This window comes from Podarcis tiliguerta (assembly GCF_965153285.1).
Source record: "Podarcis tiliguerta genome assembly, chromosome: 1".
Taxonomy (NCBI): Eukaryota; Metazoa; Chordata; class Lepidosauria; order Squamata; family Lacertidae; genus Podarcis; species Podarcis tiliguerta.
Genome location: NC_139534.1, coordinates 17,771,947 through 17,799,254, shown reverse-complemented (window position 1 = coordinate 17,799,254; position 27,308 = coordinate 17,771,947). Strand labels below are relative to the sequence as shown.

Here is a 27,308-nt window from a genome sequence, read left to right as displayed (position 1 = left end):
CACATGTGCAGAAGCACAAACAGCTCCGCGTGCATGCTCAAACGCGGCACTTTGCCCTGCGCCCTTTTTGGCTAGTGGCTGGGGCTCTGAAACGGATCCCGGTCGCAAAACAAGGTAGGTCCATAAGTTACCATATAGCATACGGTATATTCAGCACACACGAAAACAGCAACAATTTGTTGTTGACAAGGACAGCTGGACGTATAAAGGGCCCCTTTACCTTCAGTAGCTTAGGGCCTCGTCAAACCTAAATCCGGCCCTGGTGGTGCTGGTCCCAATTTTTGCTCCTTCCATAGGGATATTTACACATACTGCAACACGCGCTCCCTTTTATTAAGTAGATGTCAGTGCCTGGTTGACATTTAGTAATGCACACTGGTTTCATTTGCTCGGCATAGTTCTTCACTGATTACTCTTGCAGAAGAATCTGCGGGTGAGCTTATGGCCAGGTGTGCTGGCTAAACAGCACCATTTCTGGGTTTCCCGGCCGTAGCTGCTGTTCACCAGGCTTCCTCGGTTTCTGTGACCTCAGCAGCTCTGAAAGGTGCAAGGGACAGTTTCACATGTTGGTGGTGGGGGTAGGAAGCTCTCTGTTGGAGCTCATCTGCATGCAACCAGTAAGCCCGAAATGCACCTGGGAATCGATAAGTTCAAAAGGCAAATATTTGATGACTGCATTTTAAGTTGCTCGGTTCAACCTGACCTAAACTTCACGGCGATCGGGGTAGATAAGAGATATTGCTACTTTAGTATCTGGAGCATGGGTAGGCAAACAGGCCTGGAGGCCGGATCCGGCCCAATTATCTTCTAAATCTGGCCCTGGGAATCAGTGTGTTTTTACATGACTAGAATGTGTCCTTCTATTTAAAATGCATTTCTGGGTTATTTGTTGGGCCTGTCTGGTGTTTTTACATGAGTAGAATGTGTGCTTTTTTAAAAAAATGCACCTCTGGGTTATTTGTGGGGCATAGGAATTCATTCATTCCCCTCCCCCCCAAAAAAAATATAGTCCGGCCCCCCACAAGGTCTGAGGGACAGTGGATCGGTCCCCTGCTGAAAATTTTTTGCTGACCCCTGATCTTGAGGATGAAGATCAGTGATGGTGGGCATTCCCGTCTCCCATCCATTGCCTGTGGTGAAAATGACTGCAAGGTTTGGTTTTACCTAGACTGTAAGAAAAAGCACCTTCTGGTGCAGTGCAATAAAATAAATAAACACAACTATATATAATCAGAAACTTCAGTATCACCGTATCTGCAGTTAATAAGATTGTCCCAGCGATTAAACTTGCCTCATCCTTACAAATCCTGAATTTTCATTAAAAAAGAAAAAGGAAAACCCACACAGTTAAGCAAATGCATATATTGCAAAGAAAAATTTGCACAGCAAGTATTAAGACAACTTAGGCAACCTCACTTTGTATCTGACATTCACCTTAGGTTTAGGGAAGTTTTTTATGTTTGATGCTTGATCTTGTTTTTAATATTCAGTTGGGAGCCACCCGGAGTGGCTGGGGAAACCCAGCCAGATGGGTGGGGTATAAATAAATAATTTATTATTATTATTATTATTATTATTATTATTATTATTAAGCAACTAGTGACTTAGGTTTAGCAGCAAGAGCTCATTCACAAATGTATAATGGCTTTAAAATAAGGCAGGGGGTCTCTACTCAAGGCTTCTGATACCAGCAGTACAGTCATACCTCGGGTTGCGAACCCTGCGGGTTGCGCATTTTTGGGTTGCGGACCATGCGAAACCCGGAAGTACTGGAACAGGTTACTTCCGGGTTTCAGCGCATGCGCAGAAACGCTAAATCGCGCTTTGCACATGTGCAGAAGCACCGAATCGCGTTACACGCATGCGCAGCACTGCAGGTTGCGAACGTGCCTCCCACACGGATCACGTTCGCAATCCGAGGTATGACTGTATTCCCCTAATTTTTTCAGTTCCTTTACAGAAACTTCTGAGAAATCATAATTTCCTTCAGAGGTTTAGGGAGTTGTATTTCAGCGCATGTAGAAAACCACACTGTCATCGGTAACCGGGGTATTTGTTAAGAAATAGAAACCGTATGGTTTCCTGGAAGAGTTGAGCAAAACTCTCAGTAGTTTTAGCTTTCTAAGAGAATCTATAGAAGGAATTTTATTTGGTCAATTCACCAGTCAAATATTGGCCGTTGAGCAGTTAGTTAACTACTTAATATTTGATTGCAGTCAACTCTTCGCAAATATTCTACAAAGCCAAGAATACCATGGTATAGCTTTTTTCAGCTTCCTTTAAGATGGTTGCTGTATTTTGCATTATTTCTGTTTAATTTCATTTTTTAAAAAACAACAACAACATGCAAATATAGGCCAGGCTTCTGTGCAACATGCAATTATAGGCCAGTGTGCAACCTGGCACAATGAAGTTTCTCTGTACTTACAACTCTGATCAGTCCAAACATGACATGGCTGTGCAAAAATGGATTTAAAGGGAATTGTAGTCTCTGGAGAGCACGAGGCTGGGAAACGATAGATTGACCTGGTGTTCCTGTATAAAATAAAAATGTTCGACAATTGGTTAGCATTTATAGAAATCTTCCTAGCACTGTAGAAAGTAAAAAGAATTCATTATAATATTTATTTTTATTTAATCGAAACATATCATTCTGTAACACATAACATTAACTTATAACATATACAAAATAAGGAAACGAAGCAGAAAACAGACAATTGAATTAAAATGAAACATACCCAAATAATACAAATTGGGGTTGTTGCATTAACAGTCCCTGGGGAGAAGGATAATTATTGCTATTGGAGGGTAGTAGTATGCCTTTTATTTAAAAATAAAATGTTTTATTTGTAATATCAGGATATTGTCCTCAGAGTTTTATGATATTCTCACTTGAAGCTGAAGAGTTATTAAGAATTCAAAATAGTGCCATATTTCCCTTGAGGCATTTAAACATTGTTGTCATAAAATAATTTTTTGCCTAGTTGTTGAAAATGAATATTATATTTTTTTTTCTACTCTACTATATCTTAATATTTTAGTTAATTTGTCATCAGTAGCCATGGGCCAGATTTTACCGTCCTTATTTAGCTCTTCTAAATAATAATAGAATAATACTTTATCCAATCCGCCTTCATTTTGCCCATCCCATAATAATACTAGTGAAGAGATTGCCATCGGTTCTTGTTTTGTTATTAAACTAATTTATACATCTCCAGAAAGCTTGCCAGTTGGATGACATTCCCACATTATGATGTTATAAAAGCTAATTTGATTGTTTCAATTTACTATTAAGGAGTTGGCAGAAATACCAAGGCCCTTGAAGACTTAAGCACTAATCCTTTTTTGTTGTTGCTGTTCTAATAAAGTTAATGCTTTTTTTAAAAAAAAAAAAAAAACCCTGACTCAGTATTTGAGCCATATTTGACTGATCTGTTAGCCTAATCTTTATTGACCAATCTTGTGAAGAACTGAGGATCTAGTGCCTAAAACACATAGATCTAATCTAAAAGGAAGCGGTATAGGCTTCATGGTTTTGCCACGGATTTTGGATAGTACAGCAAAATCTATTCGGATTTTGGATTTGTACTTCATAATAATGCGTCATTCGTCTCATCATCAAGTCCTGCATCATAATTGCAACTGATTTTAACCTGCCCATGTTCATAAGGGGCTTTGGGATACTGTGGGTTCTGGCCCTGAAAACTTATTCTGAAATTTTGATTTTTATGGAGTTTGTGGGAGGCTGTAGCATTCCTTTCATGGGATTGTGGTTGTGAGGAGGGCAAAGTCAGGCTTTGAAGGAAATAAACCACCACCTGACTTTTAGAAGACATCTGAAGGCAGCCCTGTTTAGGGGAGGTTTTTAATGTCAAATGTTTTGTCGTGTTCTTAAATATTCTGTTGGGAGCTGCCCAGGGTGGCTGGGGAAACCCAGCCAGATGGGCAGGGTATAAATAAATTATTATTATTATTATTATTATTATTATTATTATTATTATTATTATTATTAGAGTGTGATGTAATAGGAAGTTTGTCCCTATGGGCAGACTCCCCTATTTTTGCAATGGTTCCTCAGAAAATAAATGCGACAACAACAAAAGAGTGGCATTTGAACCCAGACTGTCTCCCATTTTGATTTTTCTGATGTGCCCAAAAGTCTAAGAAGTACAGATCCAGTCATTTTGTATAGGAATGTGGAAAGGACTGAAAAAGCTCGCGAAAGCTGCATGCTTAATGACTTGGGCTTTTTTGCTCCCTTCTCCTGAGGTGAAAAGCCCTCAAATTGATTTAAATCACAATTTAAATCAATAGTCAGTAAGACTTGATTTAAATCTCTCTTTTTATTTTTTAACAAAAAGACCATTCCTGCTGGTATTATCTTAATATTTACAACCAGATGAAGGTTTCATTTCTGGAATAATAACTTTTCAGAGTTATTTTTTACATTTGTATATCAAAAATTACTGATTTGGTTATCCTATTAGAAATACTTAGATAATTATTGTGAGGTTTAACAAGTTAGCTGTTTATATTTGGACAACTTTTCCTCTGTGCTTTATTGGAAGGAGAAAAATAATCATTTCCTTAATAACAATTTAAACAATTTATTTAACTAAAACAAAAACATTACAGCATATGTATCCATGTTTGTTAACTGATGTGGTTTAACCGTTTTAAAAAACCCTTAAAAACTTAGAGTGAGTTTCAGCACACAGGAAAAACTTAAAACAAATCCTTATTTCCTGATGAATAGCCTTTGGACTAGAATGTAACTTAAATAGAAAACTGTCTTTAGAAAGATTTTTTCCCCTCCAAAAGCATTTAATTTTAAAAATCTAATTTAAATTTAAAAAATTGATTTAAATAAAAAAAATCCATTTAAATAAAAAAAAAATCCATTTTTTTAAAAAAATCATTGATTTTTATCCACCCTGCTAGGAACTGTTTCCTCACTTTTTAGGACGATTCATTTCTTCCCTTTATAGTATGAATTCTGTGGCCTGTTCCCATTCCCACCCACCCCCTCAGGTACTGAACACCTGTGGGTTTTGTAGAAGCAGAGCCAACACTGTTAACTGTCACTAAAAATAAATAAATCAGGCCCCAACCTGAGACTCACTGATATTATTAATAGGCCTTGCTTCTGTGGTATCTTCCAGAACAGCCTTCAATGTGGCACAGAGGGTAATGCCATCCCTCCAAGAGAATTAGAGCAAGTTTTCTTTGCAGTCGATCCATAATATTCTTCCTGACTGATAAATAATCATACCTGAAAGATCATATCATCCCTTCACTGTACTCTGCACAGTATTGCTTCCTGTGAATAACAACTTAACAGGAGGTCTATTCTACAAAATGTAGGGACAGGGCCTTTAGTGTGGTAGCACCTACCCTGTTGAGTATTATTATTATTATTATTATTATTAATTGAATTTATATAATAGACCGGTGCCATCTCTGTTGTCTTTTCGTCACCTACTGAAAACCTTTCTCTTTCAATAAGCCTTCTAGGTTGAGATGTTTCCCAGACTGCATCTGTATTGAAATTGTTTAAAAGTAATTTAAAAGAATTTTTTTAATGGTGATTTAAATGTTTTATCCCTTGTTGGTTGCTGCGCTGGGCTCCTTTGGAAGGAAGGTGGGCAAACAGAAACAGAAATTTAATAAGTACCGTATTTTTTGCTCTATAAGACTCACTTTTTCCCTCCTAAAAAGTAAGGGGAAATGTGTGTGCGTCTTATGGAGCGAATGCAGGCTGCGCAGCTATCCCAGAAGCCAGAACAGCAAGAGGGATCGCTGTGTGTTGTTCTGGCTTCTGAGATTCAGAATATATTTTTTCTTGTTTTCCTCCTTCAAAAACTAGGTGCGTCTTATGGTGTGGTGTGTCTTATAGAGCGAAAAATATGGTAATTAATGATACATAAATAACCCTGGCATTAATTTCTCATAGAGACACTTCAGGTATCTATCTTTAATAATCCTTTGTCCTTTCCTTATTGGAGTACTGTCATTCGTATAATAAGAACTAGAGATTTTTTGACAATTGCATGCAGACGTTTATTAGTTCTGTATTTACAAATGTTGCAAGGGTCTTATGTTACTGTAGGAAGGATCAAAGTTGTTAATAAAAAATTGAGTTATTCATTGCTGCCATATCTCTGTAAGTAAGGGCTAATACGTTTGTGTTCAGTCCTAAAGTCCTGTTTAAGATCCTGAACTGTAGCCATAAACAATAAAAGACATATTTTATTCCATAGGAAATGAGTATATCATAATGGGGAGACTGTGGCCCCCTGGAAATTATTGGACTACATTTCCCAAAATCCATGACTTTTGGCCATTCTGGCTGGGGCTGATGGGGGGTTGTAGTCCAGCAACGTCTGGCCGTTGCCATGTTGTCCATCCCTAGTCTATATTTTAGCCTGTATTTAAGCATGGTGTTTTAACCGTGGTGATTCTTGTGTGTTTCCACAGGCTACTTGAATTAAAGTTTGGAGATCTGGGCACGTAGCTCATGCTGACCGTAAGCCATGGCAGCCGACGACAAAGTAGCCATTTTAACCGACGACGAAGAGGAGCAAAAGAGGAAGTATGTGCTCGCTGACCCTTTCAACGGGATTTCGAAGGAGCCAGACCCCCAAACCCAAAGCGATACACCTTCGACAGAGACCACCACCACCATTCCGGACGAGGAGCTGGATTGGCTCGAAAAGCACTGTGTCAAAGTGAACAACGATCTCCTGATCTCCAAAGTCTTTTATTTTTTCTTTTATGCTGCTTACGGTTCGCTCTACCCGCTGCTTCCTGTGTATTATAAGCAGCTGGGCATGACGCCCAGCCAGAGCGGGCTGCTGGTGGGCATCAGGTACTTCATTGAGTTCTGCAGTGCTCCGTTCTGGGGCGTGGTGGCGGACCGCTTCAAAAAAGGGAAAGTCGTCCTCCTCTTCTCCCTCCTATGTTGGGTGCTGTTCAATTTGGGAATCGGGTTCGTCAAGCCGGCTACCTTGAGGTGCGTACCAAAGTTCCCGCCGCCAGTCTCTCCCACCAACGCCAGCCACCTCTCGACGGCAACCACGCAAAACGTCTCCCTTCCTTCGGCGATTCCTACTGCCCGGGCTGCGTCGCCGGAGGGCCGGAGGAAAAGAGACGTTTCTCCTTACAGCTTGGCAGCGGTGAGCTCAGCTCCTCCTGAAACCACATTCCCTCTGACCACGCGGAACGTGTTGAGGGCCGAAGAGAGCGTGGTTCCTCCCAGTACTCCGAAAGGCATCGTTACTGCCGGGTCGTTGGGGAATTTGACCCGTCCGACGGTGCCTCCCGCTGCCACCACCGGGGCTGCCACTCTCGTCTACGACCACCAGGAAGTGGAGGCCATCTTCTTGCTCATCCTGATGGTTGTTATCATAGGGGAGTTTTTCAGCGCGTCGTCGGTCACGATTGTGGACACGGTGACCCTGCAGTACCTTGGCAAGCACCGAGATCGCTACGGGCTCCAGCGCATGTGGGGCTCTCTGGGCTGGGGCCTGGCCATGCTCTCTGTAGGAATCGGCATCGATGCCACCCGCATCGATGTGCTCATCGAAGGGCAAGGCTGCAAAGCCCCGGAGTACAAAAACTACAGGATTGTTTTCATCGTCTTTGGCGTGCTGATGACGCTCTCCTTGATCGTGGCCACCCAGTTCCGGTTCCACTACAACCACTACAAACAAGAGGAGAACCAAAGCAAAGAAGGGGACGTCTCCCAGGCGGACAGGAACTCCCACGACTCCTCCAACGAGACCCCGAGTGACACGAGCCAGTCGCCCTCCTTTAGTTTCTGGGACTTGATAAAGCTGCTCTGCAGTATCCAATATGGCTCCGTGCTCTTTGTAGCTTGGTTCATGGGCTTTGGGTACGGATTTGTCTTCACCTTCCTTTACTGGCACTTGGAGGACCTGAACGGCACCACCACTCTCTTCGGGGTCTGCTCCGTCCTGAGTCACGTGTCCGAACTGACCGCTTATTTCTTCAGCCACAAGTTGATCGAGCTAATTGGACACATCAGGTAAGCAAACGGTACGGTGGTGGTTGACTAGCCGCAGTCAGTGTTGCGCCAAGCAGAGATATACATGTTAGTTTCTGTTCTTATCACTGAGCAGCTGCTGGGAGTCACAGGACTCTGTTTACATTCCAGAGACCTTCAAGTCTCACGGGAAGGGAGACGGGATGTGACATTAGTGGTTTCCTGTTTTCTTTGTTCCTTTGTTCTGTTGCTCTCTGCTCTCACAGGGAGAGGATGTATATTTCTTTGCTCTCTGCATAGCTAGAAAATAAAGCATAGCAATGTAGCTCATACTATCTCATCCTTCCGTGCTGCTTTGAAGCCCTGCTGGGACGACGTGCCTGAGGCCTTTTCAAAGGATCAGGTCGTCAATTAATCGCCGGGAGGCAATTCCGAAGATGAGCCTTACCAGCTTGGTCGAACGGAGTTCCGACAATACAGTCGTACCTTGGAAGTCGAATGGAATCCGTTTGACTTCCAAAACGTTTGGAAACCAAAGCGCGGCTTCCGATTGGCTGCAGGAAGCTCCTGCAGCCAATCGGAAGCCCCATTGGACATTTGGGTTCCAAAGAACGTCGCAAACCGGAACCCTCGCTTCTGGGTTTGTGGCGTTCGGGAGCCAAAATGTTCGACTCGCAAGGCATTCGGGATCCAAGGTACGAATGTAATAGTGCAAGGAAACCTTGGCCCTCCATATGTTGCTGGATTAGAGCTCCCGTCAGTCCTGATTCCTGGCCATGCTGCCTGGGGCTACTGGGAGTTGAATCATTTGGAGAGCCAATGATTTGCCGCCACATCTGAAGGTGCAAAAGAATTGTGATGGCAAAACGGTGCAGTCCTAAGCATATCTACAAAGAACCAAGTTATATTAAAGTGAGTGGGACTTACTCCCGAGTAAGTGGGTTTAAGATTGCAGCCCAGGGGAGTGAAGCTGCATACACATTTAAAGCACCTCTGTCCCTCCTCTAGGAAGAATAATGGGAACTATAGTTTAAGTGTGTTGGGAATTGCAGCTCTTTTGGGGGAAACTACAGTTCCAAAAATTATTGGTGGGTGTGCACACGCTTTAAAATGTACCGTGTGTACATAGCTTAAGGTGTGAATCGGGATAGTCCCTCGTTCAAATTTCACATGTGGCAAAACCACACTAGGTGGTCTTAAGCAAGCCACTCTTTCTAAGCCTCATTCTTCTGATGTGCAATTTGAAGCATAATAATTGCTTGGCTTAAAGAGCTCTTGTGAGGGTTATACTTGAAAATACATTCTTTGAATGGTTAAAAGAACTATGTAAATGTTCAGTATTATTATATCTGATCTATTAGATACGTCAGTATTTGAGGAGCTATTTTCTGGATTTTCCCAATATTTGCTAGACTGATTGATTGATTGATTGATTTAAAAACAAACAAACATTTTAACCTGTTGATGGTTTCATTTCTCCCACATAACATGGTACCAGCCACTGTTAGGATTACAGATTAATAAATTGCTCTGCATAACAACTGAAGCCAGTTCAAGAAACTGCATGAGAAAGGCTTGTTTTTTGGTGACAGCCGTTATTTGGCATAAAACCAGACACTGGAGATGTTTTGAACAGGGTAGGGTAAATGATTAGGACTTTCAAATGCATTAACATGTAGTAACCACACAAGAAATACATGCATGCAAACCGGCTGTTAAGAAAGGCCGTGAGTGGACCAGCTGGAATTGCCTGAGTCATATTTGGTGTGATTTCAGTGGGCCCCACCCTGAGTGTAATTCACTTGGATATAGCCACCTGTACCTTAACAGTGCGGGATGCGGGTGGCGCTGTGGGTAAAACCTCAGTGCCTAGGACTTGCCAGTCGTATGGTCGGCAGTTCAAATCCCCGCGGCGGGGTGAGCTCCCATCTTTCAGTCCCAGCTCCTGCCCACCTAGCAGTTTGAAAGCACCCCTATGTGCAAGTAGATAAATAGGTACCGCTTTATAGCGGGAAGGTAAACGGCATTTCCGTGTGCTGCGCTGGTGCTGGCTCGCCAGAGCAGCTTCGTCACGCTGGCCACGTGACCCGGAAGTGTCTGCGGACAGCGCTGGCTCCCGGCCTCTTAAGTGAGATGAGCGCACAACCCTAGAGTCGGACACGACTGGCCCGTACGGGCAGGGGTACCTTTACCTTTACCTTACCTTAACAGTTCAAGCCTGTATGTGAGTACTCAGAAGTGAGCCCTTTTGCAATCTCCCCATTGCGTTTAACAAAGCCTATTCAAAGGAAAGTGGGTATAGGATTATAGCCTCAGGCTTAGATTTTACTGGCGCAAACGCATTGTTCTCCATAGCATGGATAATAACCGTCGGTGGGGTCAAATAGAGTTCCCAGTGCCTAACCTTGAAAGATGATCTTTCAAAAGCTGCCACAGGGGAAATATTTGGCAGCTGGGACTTTGCCCCGGACAGCACTGTAATGCAGCGTGACATCACATAGACTCCATATCTCTCTGCCATGCTGCCATAAATGAAATAAGAGTACCTTTCAAGGGAAAGTCCTGGCAAAACTCATGACCGAACTGTCATTTTTTGCAAGTTTTGCTTGAAAAAAACACAAGTATGCCTTTAAAGCAATGCCACCGTTAAGAAAACCCAGTTTGGGGAGGTTGCTTTAAAAGAACTTTGGTTTCTGGTGTAGTAGAAATGTTTGGTCCACAAAATTCATCTGCTCCTCTTCAAATTTCCAGCATAACGCTCCTTCCCCCCCACATCCCAGGAAAGATATTTATGACCTTTCATCTTTGAATTATTTTATGCATGCCATTTTGTTCTGCCAAATAAATGAGGAAGGTTTTCTGCCTTAGGTAACAAAATATTCTGGGGCACAGTGGTAGGTCACTTGCTGCTTATTTATCTTATTTTTTGGTAGCAACATAATATACAATAATCTTCCAGTCTGGGGTAACTCTAGCAGCTGAGAAAGTGCATGATTGTCGAATCGGAGGTACCATACTATGAGAAGTTTGCCCCGCTGCAAGAATTCAATTTTTTCTTCATTTAAACACAGTTTCACTTTAGAGTTGTTATAGAGATACGTGTACTGTGTATTGTTTATTTATATTTTTCATTTATTGAGTTTATATAGCGCCCTGTACCCAAAGGTCTCAGGGCGGTTCACAGAAAAGATCACAACATATATAATCAGAATAAAAAACAACAACCCAATAACACCCCGGCCCCCCGAAAAGAGCCACATTTTAAAAGGGTATAGGATGTCAAAAATAGAGCAACCAAAGGCCTGGTTAAAAAGGGACGCTTTTTCCTGGTGCCTGGAGGTGTATAATGAAGGCGCCAGGAGAACGTCCTTGGGGAGAGCATTCCATAGACAGGGAGCCGCAGTGGCGTAGCGTGGGGGGTGCAGGGGGGGGGGCCGGCCGCACCGGGCGCAACATCTGGGGGGGGGGGCGCTCGCACTCGCAGCTCTCTGCCCCTACCTGGCTCACTCACTCTCTCACTGCAGTGCTGGCTGTGCGAATCCGATCCGAGCCGCCGGGTCGCCGCCCACTGTGGAGGGGAGGGTGCCAGGCGTGCGGTGCGGTGCGGAGAGAGAGCAAGGGACTATCTGGGGGAGGGACAGTGCAGCGGGGGGGGGGGGAGCGCAAATTACTTGCCTTGCCCCGGGTGCTGATAACCCACGCTACGCCACTGGGGAGCCGATTCAAAGTGCTGGTTTTAACCTATAAAGCCTTAAACAGCTCAGGACCGCACAACCTCAAGGACCGGGGAGAGCCTGCAGAGAAGGCCTGTTCTCGTGTTGCCATGCTCTGAATCTCTGAAGGAGGCGGCACACGAAGGAGGGTCTGGGTAGGTTCATATGGGAAGAGGCTGTCCTTGAGGTTGTGCAGTCCTGAGCTGTTTAAGGCTTTATAGGTTAAAACCAGCACTTTGAATTGGGCCCGGAAACTAATTGGTAGCCAGTGTAGTCAGACCAAGATCAATCTAATATGCTCAAACCGTCTTGCTCCTGTGAGCAACCTTTTCACAGTTTGCTGTTCATAGCAATCTTCATTAGGAGGCTACGCTGTTGGCAGTTAACCAAGCAAATAGCAAGATTGCACCAATCCACGCCATAGTTGAAATGGATTTCTGTAGCTCAGCGGTAGAGTTATGTGCTTGCATGGGAAAAAATCCCAGGTTCAATCCCTCCAAATAGGGCTGCGAATATCCCCTTTTCTGAAACCCTTCAGAGTCGCTGTCACTCAGCGCAGTGAACTAGATGTACCAATGGCCTTGACTTGATGAAAAACATCTTATGTTCCTACGTGGCGAGCTGCATTCTTTTTTCACTTAAGACTATCACATATATCTGCATTGGGCTTCCTGTTTCTGCTTTACCCATTCATGATCTGAAAAGGGAAATGAATGAGGTAACTGATCTTGGTTATGGTTTGATGGCACACATGTCTAGGCCTTGCTAGTGCCTGGATAGCAGACAACCTGGGAACCATAGAATCTTAGAATTGTAGAGCTGGAAGGGATTTTGACCCTTGACCCAACCCCCCTGCAAAGCAGAAATATTTCGCCCAACATTGGCTTTGAACCCATGAGATTAAGGTTGTCTCATGCCCTGAGCCAATTATTATTATTATTATTATTATTATTATTATTATTATTATTATTATTTTATTTATACCCTGCCCATCTGGGCTGCTCCCAGCAGAATTTTAATAATAATGATAAAAAAGCGATAAAACATCTAGCATGAAAAACTTCCCTAAAAAGGGATGGCTTCAGATGGCTTCTAAAAGTCAGATAGTTGTTTATTTCCTTGACAACTGATGGGAGGGCGTTCCACAATGCGGGCGCCACTACCGAGAAGTCCCTCTGCCTGGTTGTCTGTAACCTCACTTCTTTCACTGAGGGAACCGCCAGAAGACCCTCGGAGCTGGACCTCAGTGTCCAGGCTGAACGCTGGGGGTGGAGATGCTCCTTCAGGTATACTGGGCCAAGGCCGTTTAGGCTTTAGAGGTCAGCAGCAACACTTTAAATTGTGCTCGGAGCCAATGTAGGTCTTTCAGGACCGGTGTTATATGGTCTTGGCGGCCACACAGTCGCCAGTCTAGCTGCCGCATTCTGGATTAGTTGTAGTTTTCGGGTCACCTTCAAAGGTAGCCCCACGTAGAGCGCATGGGCAGAAAGCTGCTAAGGTTTCAAAGCATATTGAAGTTGCAAAAAAAAGGATAGCGACTGCCCTCTTCTCATTCAGTTCCACATGTTCCACCATGGAAGGTGGGAAACGTATGCTAGAAAACAAATACATATTGGAATGTTCTCATGATAACAATATTTCAAAATCTTTAGCTCTAATGCAGGTCTGGAGACATTTCAGAAAATGGCTCAGCATTGGGACAATGGTTATTGGAGTGCGAAGCTAAGCGCAACACATGGAAAAACAAAACCACATTTATTTATTGCTGGCACGAAAAAAACATTTTTTTTGGAAATGGGATAGATGCAGCATATGTCATTATGCCCTCTTAGAAATCATGTCACACTTGGTGTTTGCATACACTTTAGCTATCCTAATACAAAAGAAATGTAGAAGAACCAGAAAAGGTGGAACGGAAAAGTAACAGAAATACGAGTTGTGCAGGTATAATAATGCCCTTGACACACAAAGACCGCTCAATATATTTTGCCTGAAATAAAAAAATTTAAAAAAAGATGCACACTTGTGTAAGACTTGACAGTATTTGTGGGGGTGGTGTTATTTATGACATAGGAGAGGACCACTCGCCAAGAAGGTAGCCATGTGATACGGCTAATGAATGGGGTCTGCAGGAAACAATGTGAATCTATAGTTCAGCAGATTCTCAAAGAGGCAAGGGACAACAATGAATAGCCACTTATTTGGGAATACAGTGGTACCTCGGGTTAAGTACTTAATTCGTTCCGGAGGTTCGTACTTAACCTGAAACTGTTCTTAACCTGAAGCACCACTTCAGCTTAATGGGGCCTCCTGCTGCCGCCACGCTGCCGGAGCACGATTTCTGTTCTCATCCTGAAGCAAAGTTCTTAACCTGAAGCACTATTTCTGGGTTAGCAGAGTCTATAGCCTGAAGCCTATGTAACCTGAAGCATATGTAACCCGAGGTACCACTGTACAGAGGGAATTGAGGGGGCTTTTTTTCCAGCTGGAACTCAGTTCTGGCACCTCTCAGGTGGGCACCATTGCCATTACAGTGGCACCTCAGGTTACATACGCTTCAGGTTACACACTCCGCTAACCCAGAAATAGTGCTTCAGGTTAAGAACTTTGCTTCAGGATAAGAACAGAAATTGTGCTCGGGCGGCGCGGCGGCAGCAGGAGGCCCCATTAGCTAAAGTGATGCTTCAGGTTAAGAACAGTTTCATGTTAAGAATGGACCTCTGGAACGAATTAAGTACTTAACCTTGGTTCTCGAACTTAATCCGTTCTGGGAGTCCGTTTGACTCCCGAAACCGTTCGAAAACCAAGGCGCGGCTTCCAGTTGGCTGCAGGAGCTTCCTGCACTTAAACAGAAGCCACGTCGGACGTTCGGCTTCCGAAAACCATTTGCAAACCGGAACACTTGCTTCTGGGTTTGCGGTGTTCCTGAGCCGATTTGTTCGACAACTAAGGCATTCGGGAACCAAGGTACCGCTGTATAAGAGAACAAAGGAGGCATGAGTTCCGGCACTCCTTTTTCTAGAAAAATAGCACTGCATAGAGCAATATTTGACCGATTGCTTTTTTGTGTGTATAAATTATTTCTTCGGGTGGACTTCCTTTGGAATTCTGCAGATAGAAAAGAGCTGAGTAAACAAGGGCATTATGGGATGCACATAAATCAGAAATGACCGGGGGGGGGGGGAGGAGTGAATAATTCATCCTCCGTTTCTCACAATAGTTGAACTACATATCACCAGAGAAAATTTTGTTCTTTTAAAAAAGAAGTGAAAGCTCTGCTACACACAGTGGGTCAATGTATACAAAAAGGAGGCATTCTTGGCAAGCATACATCTAAAAGTGACTTGACACATTATTATTATTATTATTATTATTATTATTATTATTTATATACAGTGGTGCCTCGCAAGACGAAAAGAATCCGTTCCGCGAGTCTCTTCGTCTTGCGGTTTTTTTCGTCTTGCGAAGCAAGCCCATTAGCGGCTTAGCGCTATTAGCGGCTTAGCGGGCTTAGCGGATCAGCTGATAAGTGGCTTAGCGGCTTGGGGAAAGGGGGGGGGAGGAAAAAAAACCCCGCAGGAACTCGCAAGACATTTTCGTCTTGCGAAGCAAGCCCATAGCAAATTCGTTTTGCGAAGCACCTTCAAAACGGAAAACCCTTTCGTCTAGCGGGTTTTCCGTCTTGCGAGGCATTCGTCTTGCGGGGCACCACTGTACCACCCTATACCCGAAGGTCTCAGCGCGGTTATTCATAGGCATTATGATTATCAGTGGCTGCTGTCTGAGTATTCTAGAATATTCCAGTATTAACTTCAGAAGTCTTTTTTTTTTTTAATGAAGAGACGTTTGCTACAAATGAAAAGTTTGAAAATAATTAATTTCAGTTGATGAAACTGATTATGTATTGTATCCACCTTGTTTAGCCAGGAATTTTGCTAAGTGTTTTATTGTCTTCTTCGGAGAGCTTTGTTAGCAATGACTACAAGCAAATAAAGAGTCCATTCTTGGGTAACTAGTTGGATATGCTTCCTAGTCTGTTGTTTATACTTGACACTTGAGATGCTATAAACTTAGAGACTACCAGAGCTGGATCAATCTCAGTTTGAGAAATGTGTAAATAGCACGTGAATGCCATAAACTGTGTCTCTAAAGACTGGAAACAGTTTTAAAATATTTCATTCTGCCACCTCCCAAATACATTTTATGAAACGTTTTTAAACAAAACATTTTTTAAAAAAACCCTGCATAACTGGTTATGCTTAATTGTACTTTTTCACTGGCTGATTTGTGTCCTCATACAGTCATACCTTGGGTTACGAACACTGTGGGCTGTGAGTTTTCGGGTTGCGGACCGTGCTAAACCCGGAAGTACCAAAACGGGTTATTTCCGGGTTTTGGCGCATGTGCAGAAGCGCCGAATTGCATCACGCTCATGTGCGGACACGGTGCTTCAGGCTGCGAACGCTGCGGGTTGCGAACATGCCTCCCACACGGATCACGTTCGCGACCCGAGGTATGACTGTATAATACAATTCCTCCATGCCAACCAGCTGTCAGTGCGTAATGGCTAAAAGTTGTGGGTTTTTTAAAAAATTTATTAAAGATTTTCACATTTGCAGCTGTTTTTCTTCTGTCTCTCTCTTTTTAAAAGATATTTACTAAAAGTTTTATAGTTACAGAAAAAAAGTATACAAATAAAAAATTTAACAGCAAAAATAAAAAGGAAAAAAGAAAGAAAGAAAAGAAGAAAAAACAATGCATCAAAACAACAAGAAAAAAGGGGGAAAAACCAAAACATTTAAAAACACATCCAGTTTCCATATCTTATCTTTCATTTACTTATTTCCTCGACTTCCTCACACCTCCCTTTTTTGTATTCTAGTTCAAATTAGCTAATTCAGCAAATCCTTTCCCTCTTTCTCATTTTTTTTGTTCCATAGTTTATCTTAACACAATCTAACATTAAATTTTCCACTTCAACCCATTAACAATCATTTTTTGCTTAATTCTTTATAAGATTTCTGCTAAAACCATATAACTTCATTTCAATATTCTTCTAACATTCATTAATTTTGCAATATTTCTGTAAATATACTTTAAATTTTTTCCAATCTTCTTCCGTCAACTCTTCTCCCTGGTTTCGGATTCTGCCAGTCATTTCCGCCATGTTTTTCTTCTGTCTCAGGTGATCCAGGTATTCGCAAATCCCCTTTCAGTGACAATACTTGCCTTCTAACTTCTTATTTATGATATATTTTACACTCACAGCCCACCTTTCCTCAGAAGAGGTCAAGGTGGTAGTGTACGTGCCTCTCCCCAATCCTCATTTTATCTTCACAACAACCTACCTGTGAGGTAGGTTAGGCTGGCAGACAGTGACTGGCCAAGGATCACGAAGTGAGCTTCATGGCGGAGTGAGAATTTCAACCCTGGTCTCCCAGGTCCCAGTCTTTCCCCTTGAACATTAGACCACACTGGGCTCTCGATACTTTTTGAAAGTTATATTCTTCATGTTAGTTTGCAGGAGGAACCTTTCAGGGCGCAAGGAGCTCTTTAGAAACAAAAGGTGGCAAGTCTAGGAAAGGTGCCTTCCCCTCCTGAAACAATTTCTGACCATTTCATTCATGTTTCATCTTACTTTATTTCAGTCCTTTGCAGACCGTACACTCCCCCCCCCCCCCAGTATAGAACTACAGTGGTGCCCCGCAAGACGAATGCCTCGCAAGACGGAAAACCCGCTAGACGAAAGGGTTTTCCGTTTTTCAATGCACTTCGCAGGACGAATTTCTCTATGGGCTTGCTTCGCAAGACGAAAATGTCTTGCGATTCTTGCGATTTTTTTTCGCTCCCCACCCCCTTTTTCTAAGGCACTAAGCTGCTAATAGCCTTTTAGCAGCTAATCCGCTAATCCCTTAAGCCTTTAATAGCCGCTAAACCGCTAATCCGCTAATAGGGTTGCTTCGCAATACGAAAAAACCGCTAGACGAAGAGACTCGCGGAACGGATTCTTTTCGTCTTGCGAGGCACCACTGTACACATCTCCGCTTGCATAATGGTTAAGTTGATCCCTCTGTAGAGACCTGGTTTCCCTTCCTCCAGTTCGGTACATGAAACACAGCAGCCTCTTTTTTATAAGAGTCTTGGAGGTGGGGGCAGGAGACGGTACTAACGTTGAAGCTTGCCTGCCCCCTATTTAAAAAAAAAAATCACTTGAGAGAGCCGTCATTCCTAACTTGAAAATGGCCGGGTCCATATTAATGCAAGGAAGCACAATGAACCAATATCTCAGAAAAGGAGCTATCTGGGAAGAACTGTTATAGAGCAGTAGCTGTGTCTAAACCACTGAGCCTAGGGCTTGCCAATCGGAAGGTCGGCGGTTTGAATCTCTGCGACGGAGTGAGCTCCTGATGCTCTGTCCAAGCTCCTGCCAACCTAGCAGTTCGAAAGCACTCCAGTGCAAGTAGATAAATAGGTACCGCTGTGGCGGGAAGGTAAACGGCGTTTCCGTGTGCTGCTCTGGTTTCACCAGAAGCGGCTTAGTCATGCTGGCCACATGACCTGGAAAAAGTGTCTGTGGAGACACATTGGCTCCCTCGGCCAATAAAGCAAGATGAGCGCCGCAACCCCAGAGTCGTTCGTGACTGGACTTGACTGTCAGGGGTCCTTTACCTTTTTTACATTCATTTATTTAAACTTCTACCTTGTATAAAACTGCCAGAAAATTGCTCTAAGCCAGCCTAGTAACTGTTTGTTTATTTGTTACTATGTGCAAGACATGGCAAACATTAAACTAGCCCGTGTCGTTTTCTTTCTTTCCTACCTTTAGAGTCCTGTATATCGGCCTTGCTTGTAACACAGCTCGTTATATTTACATCTCCTACCTGGAAAATGCTTGGACGGTTTTGCCTATGGAAGTTCTTCAAGGTAAGGAGGAGGTGTACTTTTGATCCTGGGTTGCATCATTACCAGGTACATAAATTCTTCATCTGGGCTATGATGAACTAAAAGTCTGTCTATGTTCTTGTACCTATCAGTAAATAACCCAAGGGATCTTTTTTTGAAAAGCTCTGTGCAAGTTTAATATCTGGAGGTGGTTTCTTCAGTTGACCTCAAATTCTGTGGCTTTTCACCTAAGCAAACAGTGAAACGGCAGAACACACCTTGATCCCCAAACAAAGGGGACAGGAGCTCAAACGGAAGCTTGTGCCTTCTGCAAATAAGCCTTAGCCTATTCCTGTCTAGAAGGCATTCATATCCCTGAAATTTGCTGATTTTCTCACATTGTGCAACAGAAAGGAGGCCATTATTTTTTAGCATTGGATCTTAAAACAAAAACACCCAGGTAAATGTTTAGGAATAAGCGGTTCTCTTCAGTGTTCCCCAGTTATCAGTGACATTTTGTGAATCATAATGAAGTCTGGAAAGAAATGACTGGAGTGGAAAATAATTGGACAGATTGTATGCAAAGGGAAGCAAAAAGATGTGCTTTCAAGATATTTTGCCACCGCTTCCTCATCCTGGAAAGCCCTTCAGATGTTGTCAAAATCCGAACTCCCACCAGCCCCAGAGAGCATGGTCAGTGATGATGTGGAGTCCTAGCCTAAAAACATCTAGAGGACACCAGATTAGGGAAGACTTGTCTAATGGTGCTTTTCGCACGCGAGTTGCTGTTTGACGTTTTATAAACATGACCTTGTTAGATTTGCACTCACGTGCTGCGAATCCCAAAACACATTGCGATTCCCAAAAATTGCACTCACACGTTCAATCCCAAAACTCAGTGCTCAGAATAGTCAGTGCTCATTCGTACAAATTCCTTTAATCTGTCTGTTCGTTTGAATTGCAACCGTGTCATCATGAACACTGAAACCAACCTAGACAACAAATACAGTGGTACCTTGGTTCTCAAGCGCCTTGGTACTCAAACAGCTTGGAACCCAAACACTGCAAACCTGGAAGTGTTCTGGTCTGCGAACTTTTTTTGGAAGCCGAATGTGCCTCGTTTTGAGTGTTACACTTCCGATTTGAGTGCCACACTTCAGTTTTGAGTGTCAAGCTGAGGTCTGTCTGTTTTTGCTATTTATTTTGCGTTTTTGTTTTTGCGGCTCTTTTTTGTTTGTTTTTGTGACTGGAACCCAGTTCAAATACTGACTGATTGATTGATTGTGTGACTGTAGTACATTAATTCGTTCTGCGAGTCTCTTCTTCTAGCGGTTTTTTCGTCTTGCGAAGCAACCCTATTAGCGGCTATTAAAGGCTTAAGGGATTAGCGGATTAGCTGCTAAAAGGCTATTAGCGGTTTAGCGGCTTAGAAAAAGGGGGTGGGGAGCGAAAAAAAATGTCAAGACTCGCAAGACATTTTCGTCTTGCGAAGCAAGCCCATAGGGAAATTCGTCCTGCGAAGTGCATTGAAAAACGGAAAACCCTTTCGTCTAGCGGGTTTTCCGTCTTGCGAGGCATTCGTCTTGCGGGGTACCACTGTACATTGTTTATTGCTTTCATTTTATGGATCAATGGTCTCGTTAGATTGCTGTTTTAGGGGTTGTTTTTAAACGTCTGGAACGGATTAATCCGTTTTGCATTACTTTCTATGGGAAAGCGTGCCTTGGTTTTGGAACGCTTTGGTTTTGGATCGGACTTCCGGAACGGATTAAGTTTCAGAACCAAGGTACCACTGTAGTTATGGCAGCGAGGGTCAGAACGGAAGAGTGTTTGACTCAAGAAGAAAAATATGGGGTAGGTTGCAGGAACTTGGCCTTTTTTTCTACAGGAACCCTTTATTTGATTCCTGCTGCTGCTGCTCCCCCCCCCCCCCCCCGCCCTGCCACTTTTGGTTCTGAGTTTCTAGACGGTACTGTACTTTCCAGGTCTCCTCTTCAACCATGAGATCGTGGCTTGCGCTTAGACCAGTGATGGCCAAACTTGGCCCTCCAGCTGTTTTGGGACTACAATTCCCATCATCCCTGACCACTGGCCCTGTTAGCTAGGGATGATGGGAGTTGTAGTCTCAAAACAGCTGGAGGAACAAGTTTGGCCATCACTGACTTAGACAAACAAAACGCTCTGCATAAGCGCTGCCAATTTCACGCGCATTGAATATGCCCGGCTGCGCATGTTAACGACCCTGCAACCTGGATGACAGCTTTTAATTGGCTCAGGAAGAATTCAGTGCAAGGGAGTTGCTGGAGGTGGAACCTAAACTTGCCTCCACACCCAGATTAAATCGAATCACCTGCAGAGAAAGTTATTTTGATGACTGTTTTCATCTTGTGTTGGCAGAAAACACTCAGGGAAGAGACGGAAGGCAGAAGCCAGGGGAAAGGAAGTAGGCATGGGGATTGCTGGTACAGTTTATGAGATTTTCCAGCCCTTCAGTCTGCAATCTGAATGGTGGTGCAGTCATGGGCTGCAACTGAATCCCAGCCAGGTGGACACCCAATTGAGGTGCGGTTCCCAGGTCTGAGAACTGAATTGTGTACCTATGCCGGACAGAGTTGCGCTCCCTCTCAAGGAGCAGGTGCAATTTTTTTTGGAAGGGGTGTTCTCCTAGAGCAGCGTTTCCCAAACTTGGATCTCCAGCTGTTTTCGGACTACAGTTCCCATCATCCCTGACCACTGGTCCTGCTGACTAGGGGTGATGGGAGTTGTAGTCCAAAAACAAACAAAACAAACAAACAAACAACACAGCAGAGGACCCAAGTTTGGGGGAAACTGCCCAAATCAATGTCACTGTTTTCTTTATTTCAATATTTATTATCTACTGTGCATTCGGAGAATGATGGAGTGTACAAAACCAGAATAGAAGTGATCTCAGTGGCTCAGGGTCCCCATTTTCCAACTTCCATCTGTGTGGCAGCTAATCTTGCCATGGTGGTGCATGCATTGGTCACCTCCCTAGTAACGAGCTACATGTAGGACTACCTTTGTGCCTGATTTGGATGCTGCAGCTATTGTAAAACGAAGCTGCCAGTGCCTAACTTTATGCACACGGCTGACAGATCTGGACTGGTGTGCCAAGCCAAGTTCGAGGTACGGCTGCCGACATTTAAAGACCTAAACAGTTTGGGACCAAGAAACCTGCTGGGCACGTCACCCCTGTACAGAGCAAGCTGATCATTAGGATCATCTGAGGAGACCCACTGAAGCAGGTGCCAGGCATTGTCTTCCGCTCCTTCTCTCCTGTCTCCTGGCATCTTTTTGACATGGTACTTGGTGGTAGATGGCCCAGTTGGTGGGAGGAGGGAGGGAAAGAGGACCTTCTTGCAGGGGCAGGTGCTTTGGGTTGTCTTATTCCCCCACTCCCTTTCCCCTGGAATCCCAGCTTATTTTCCCTGGAATCCCAGCTTATTTTCCTCCCTCTCCCCCTGGAATCCCAGTTTATTTTCCTCCCTCTTCCCCTGGAATCCCAGTTTATTTTCCTCCCTCTTCCCCTGGAATCCCAGCTTATTTTCCTCCCTCTTCCCCTGGAATCCCAGTTTATTTTCCTCCCTCTTCTCCTGGAATCCCAGTTTATTTTCCTCCCTCTTCCCCTGGAAATCCCAGTTTATTTTCCTCCCTCTTCCCCTGGAATCCCAGCTTATTTTCCTCCCTCTTCTCCTGGAATCCCAGCTTATTTTCCTCCCTCTTCTCCTGGAATCCCAGCTTATTTTCCTCCCTCTTCCCCTGGAATCCCAGTTTATTTTCCTCCCTCTTCCCCTGGAATCCCAGTTTATTTTCCTCCCTCTTCCCTCTGTACATTGAATGCCTTACTTCCGTTTGGGAGGAGTAGCAGGTTTGTTGATTGAGAGCACTAAATCAGATTTAATTGTACAACCTGAATTTGCCAGGGTATGATAGAACCTCACCTAAAAATGGCCCTTAATATGTGCCCTGATTTTTCAATGCAGGCGTCTGTCGCCCCCCCCCCCCACATGGGGGTTATGTTCCGGGGGCCCCCACACATACGTATATTTTCCCTTGTAACGTGTCCTTCCTTCTTAAATCCCTTGTGGCAGAAGCTGCCTTTGTCTGACACACATGCTGAGAGCCTTCAGGTTGGCCTTGTAAATAGAAATAATTATTTTCTCCTGAACTTGATACGAACATTTCCCTTGGATACGAGGCTACTTCTTTTCAAGTGGGAGTGATAAAAGTATCCAGGAGATTGCATATGGCTCCAGATCTGTTTTTACAGCTCCTAAGCCGTTCTCCTTTGAGTTGCTGCCCTTTATTTATGCCCACAGAGCGTGCCGTTTGGGCTCCTTATGAAATCAGTGGGAGTTTTCCTCGTCCATGGAATGAGATCAGTTGCCGTCTGAGAGTCAGCCCCTTCCCCCCTTTCATTTCTAGGTACATTCTGTTCAGGCAGAAGCGATCAGATAATGAAATGTAATTTAATACGCGCAAGATCCAAACGATGCCATCTCTCTGATTTCCAGATGCCCTTGAGAAGCAGCTAAGAGGACTGGAGCATTTTATGCAGGGCCTTTTCAAATGATCTCAGGGGAGGGAGGAGTCTTGCCGCTCAGTGGCATTGAGGTCCAGTCCGTGCTGTCGGCGCTTTTCAAGGATTTGGGGGGAAAACATTTGCTGGGGACCCCAAAGAAATGTTGCCAGTCAAAGCAGACCACAATAGGCTAGGCTGGGGGAGGAAACGTAGTTTTCTGTGTATTAGATGAGGGTTTTTTTACTCCAAAATAATGTTTAAAAACGGGGCAAGTCTTACACATGGGCAGTGCATTTGGGGACCGGGTGATTGGTTGCAGCTGTGAGCTGCAGCTTGTAAGCGGCGATTTGGTGAGTGATTGGTTGCTGCGTCAAGGGCTGCGTTGGATTGGCTGCTCCTGCATTAATTGGGCAGGTGATTGGTTGCTGCATTGGATTGGCTGCTCCTGCGTTAATTGGGCAGGTGATTGGTTGCTGCGTTCGATTGGCTGCTCCTGCATTAATTGGGCAGGTGATTGGTTGCTGCGTCAAGGGCTGCCTTGGATTGGCTGCCACTGCGGCAATTGGGTGTTTGGTTTCCAGCTTGTGTTTGCGATTCTGAGCTCCTGTCTTTAGGGTTAGTGATTTTCTGCATCTCCCCCCCCCAAAAAAAAGCTCAAGAACCTTGGGCAACCCCCCCCCCCAAAAGCCCAACAACTCTGCACAATCTTTCCCAAAAACAACCCTCCCCAAACAACTCTGGCAATATAGCCATCTCCCCCATTTTATTAAATTTCAGTCCCCCAAAATAGGGAGCATATATGGGGTCGTCTTATAGACGGAAAAGTACAGTAGCTTCCTGTCTAGCCTTTGGCTTGCTGCTCCTATGCTCTAGCTTACTCTTTGCGCCTCTGCAAATTACTTGGTACGTTTCTGAACATGCCTAGTGGCCATCCTCTCTACTTTGCATAGTCCTTTTGCACTGTTCAGTTACGCTCACCACCCATGCTGTTTCCACAGAGACTTCACAGTGCTATCCTGCCGTATTCCTTCCAATTGGCATTGACGTTTTTGAAGGCTGCAGTTCACACAAGTGCCATTTGTTGGGGCCTGTTTGCAGGCTGTGTTTGGAAATCTTGTGTATCTGGCTCGGTGTGTACGGTATTTTTCGCACCATAGGACGCACCGGACAATAGGACGCACCTTGTTTTAGAGGGGGCAGAACAAGAAAAAAAAATCTCCCCCTCTCTGCCCAGCGCCCCTTCAGCGAAGTGGCAGGAGGCGCTGCGCAGAGAGACGGAGAATTTTCCCCCTCTTGTTTTCCCACTCTAAAACAAGGTGCCGTTTAAGGTGCGTTCAGGCGGCTACCTTGAAAGCCTGGAGAGCGAGAGGGGTCAGTGCACACCGACCCCTCTTGCTCTCCAGGCTTCAGGTTCCTTTCGACCTGCTCTTTGGGGCTGGCGGGGGGAAGCCCACCATCAGCCCCAAAGAGCAGGTCAGAGAGCAGCGGAAAGGTGCAGCGGAGAGGCTGCTGCCATAGTCGCACGTCACTTCTCCAGCTGGGAGAGGGTCGCGGGGCTATGGCTTCTTTAGCTCCACACGCTCTCCCAGCTGAAGAGGTGGCGCGTGGCTAAAGAGGTTCCTGCCATAGCCGCGCGTCACCTCTCCAGCTGGGAGAGGGTCGTGGGGCTATGGCGTCTTCGCTCCATAGGACGCACACACATTTCCCCTTCATTTTTTGAAGGGGAAGAGTGTGTCCTATAGAGCGAAAAATACGGTATTTGTGGGGTGGGCTTGTGCCTTTGGGGCTAGTACTTGGCACGAGTCTTGGGCTTTGCGTTCACATCCCCCTTGTCCCACGTCTACCAAACTGAAATCTCTGCAAGGAGACCACCTCCGTTCCTTGCAACAGACACGGCTTCTCAATGCACCAGTTACCAAGGAGGTACTAAGCCCCTTTGCCCCCTGAGCACAGACTTTTGAGTCCATGTTAATATCTGGGCTGTAGCTAGCAATGTTTATATGAGATGTTGTCAGACTGTGGCTCCCAGTATTCCTGACCATGGCCATACTGACTGAGTCTTGCAGGAGATGAGGTCCTGCAACATCTCAAGCACCACCAGCGCCCCATTCCTGGTTTATATGATCAAAACTATGTGGGCTCATTGGATACACATGTCAGCATCGCCCTTGAGCCAGTGCCACTAACTGGACTCATCCACTTCAGCCCCTACTGGGCTAGGCGAGCTGGGTAGCACTTCCAGAGACCACCTTCTGCACAGGAACAGGTCAAAGTGCTGCGGACTCACAGCTTAGAGTTGTGAGCACCGGATTCACTTCCACAAGTAGACAGTCGTCCGCACAGCAGAGTATAGCAGAGTATATAAACAACTCGGAGAGCAGCTCTGTAGAATATCTTCTTTATTCTATCTACAACTATTATACAACTATATACAGAGCTAAATGAGCCTAAGCATAAATGAATGCTAAACCGCACTGAGTGTCTGCAGCTGCTCTTAGCAGCTACCTTATTTAAACACACAATCTCTAACACTCAGTCTCTCTCTCTCCGACACACTGACTTACTTACTGACTGACTGACTGACTACCGACTCTTTGATGTGGTGCTGGAGCAGAATAAGTAGAGAGCAGAACACGCCTCCTCCTCTCTGCAGAACCAGCAGACTCCTCAGGAGATTCTTGGATATGGGAGGGGTGAAATCTCCTCAACACATGGCTTCTAGCCAAACTAGCTTCCCTGTGTCTCAGCTCATGAAATCTCTTATCCTTAGCATCCAACTTGAGGGAAAATTGGCTAATGAGGCTTCTGATCTAATTCTGTAGCAGTAATAATAATTATAATTTATTATTTCTACCCTGCCCACCTGGCTGGGTTTCCCCAGCCACTCTGGGTGGCTCCCAACCAAATATTAAAAACACGATAAAACATCAAACATTAAAAACTTTCTTAAACAGGGCTGCCTTCAGATGTCTTTTAAAAGTATGATAGTTGTTTATTTCCTTGACATCTGACGGGAGGGCATTCCACAGGGCGGGCACCACTACCAAGGAGGCCCTCTGCCTGATTCCCTGTAACTTCACTTCTCACAGTGAGGGAACTGCCAGAAGGCCCTCGGAGCTGGACCTCAGTGTCCGGGTAGAACAATGGGGGGTGGAGACGCTCCTTCAGGTATACTGGGCCGAGGCCGTTTAGGGCTTTAAAAGTCAGCACCAACACTTTGACTTGTGCTCGGAAATGTACTGGGAGCCAATGCAGGTCTCTCAGGATCTGTGACACAGAAGTATTTTAATTTTGTTATTAAATTTGTCTCTCGCTTGATCTTGCCCGGGGCAATCCAGAGCGACATAACAACCATACAAATGGACAGTAACACCCCCCCCCCATTAAAACCGAGAGGAAAAGAGAAATACATTAAATGCATCCCACTTGCTTCTAAAAGGCCACAGATAGTTAACGGCCAAAGTAGATATTTACCTGGGACTTTTGCCAGCGCCAAGGGTGGAGAAGGCGGTGTCACCTGACAGTTAAGTAAAAACAGCTTGTAAAGACATGATTAGTTGAAACAGGTTTTCGCCCAGCGAATGGCGTTCCTTATATCTGGCTCAAAGCAGTAGCAGCAAAGTGTCCCTGTGCTTTGTCATCGTGACATTTTGACATGTTTGACATTTTGTTAAGTGAAGGTTGGAATGCTGTAGAGAAACAACAGGTGCTCTCGATAAACTAAAGTTGCGTGAAAGCAGCCTATGCCACGTTAAGCCTGATGTATAAACTTAAAAGCACGGGTGATGCAAAACAAGGCAGTAAACTTTAATGGGAGAGCTGTAACTGCAGATTTGTGCTATCTCTCTCTCTGTGTGTACAGTTTTAACTAGTAGAGTTGAGATCAAAGGCATGTCACCTTGCAGGCAGCAGCAGAAATGCCTTGGCAGCCTTTGACCTGACTCTTGGAATCAATGAATTAGAAACCCGGATAACTCTAGTTTGCATCTAATGCATTTCAGAATGTAATAATAGCTGGGTCCCCCTTCTAGCAACAAGAATCGCAGGCAGCTGAAGCTTAGCAGTGCTGATTTGAAATTAGTGTACACACCAATTACATGTGAATCTTTTACAATACAGTGGAGTGGTGCCTCGCAAGACGAAAAGAATCCGTTCCGCGAGTTTT

General features: G+C 44.5%; 1 protein-coding gene and 1 long non-coding RNA gene across 11 annotated transcripts in view; one reads left to right on the top strand and one right to left on the bottom strand.

Moving 5' to 3' along the window:
- The window catches only part of MFSD6 (major facilitator superfamily domain containing 6), a 46,082-nt gene that overhangs the window by 6,149 nt on the left and 12,625 nt on the right, over window positions 1-27,308 (top strand). For all 4 annotated transcript variants that reach the window (XM_083408285.1, XM_083408288.1, XM_083408287.1 and 1 more), the window contains exons 2-3: window positions 6,478-8,047; window positions 18,545-18,642. In XM_083408285.1, coding sequence (XP_083264411.1) covers window positions 6,534-8,047; window positions 18,545-18,642 — 1,612 coding nt within the window. In that variant the 5' untranslated portion in view covers window positions 6,478-6,533. The remainder of the gene's footprint in view (window positions 1-6,477; window positions 8,048-18,544; window positions 18,643-27,308) is intronic.
- On the bottom strand, window positions 313-27,261 carry LOC310664906. Of its 7 annotated transcripts, none has more exons than XR_014505104.1 (3): window positions 26,618-27,261; window positions 2,429-2,535; window positions 313-634 (listed from the first exon to the last, which is right to left on the bottom strand). It is a non-coding gene; the product is annotated as an uncharacterized lncRNA (long non-coding RNA). The 7 variants fall into 7 exon arrangements; XR_014505105.1 differs by lacking the exon at window positions 26,618-27,261 and adding an exon at window positions 5,273-5,517; XR_014505106.1 differs by lacking the exon at window positions 26,618-27,261 and adding an exon at window positions 5,123-5,251.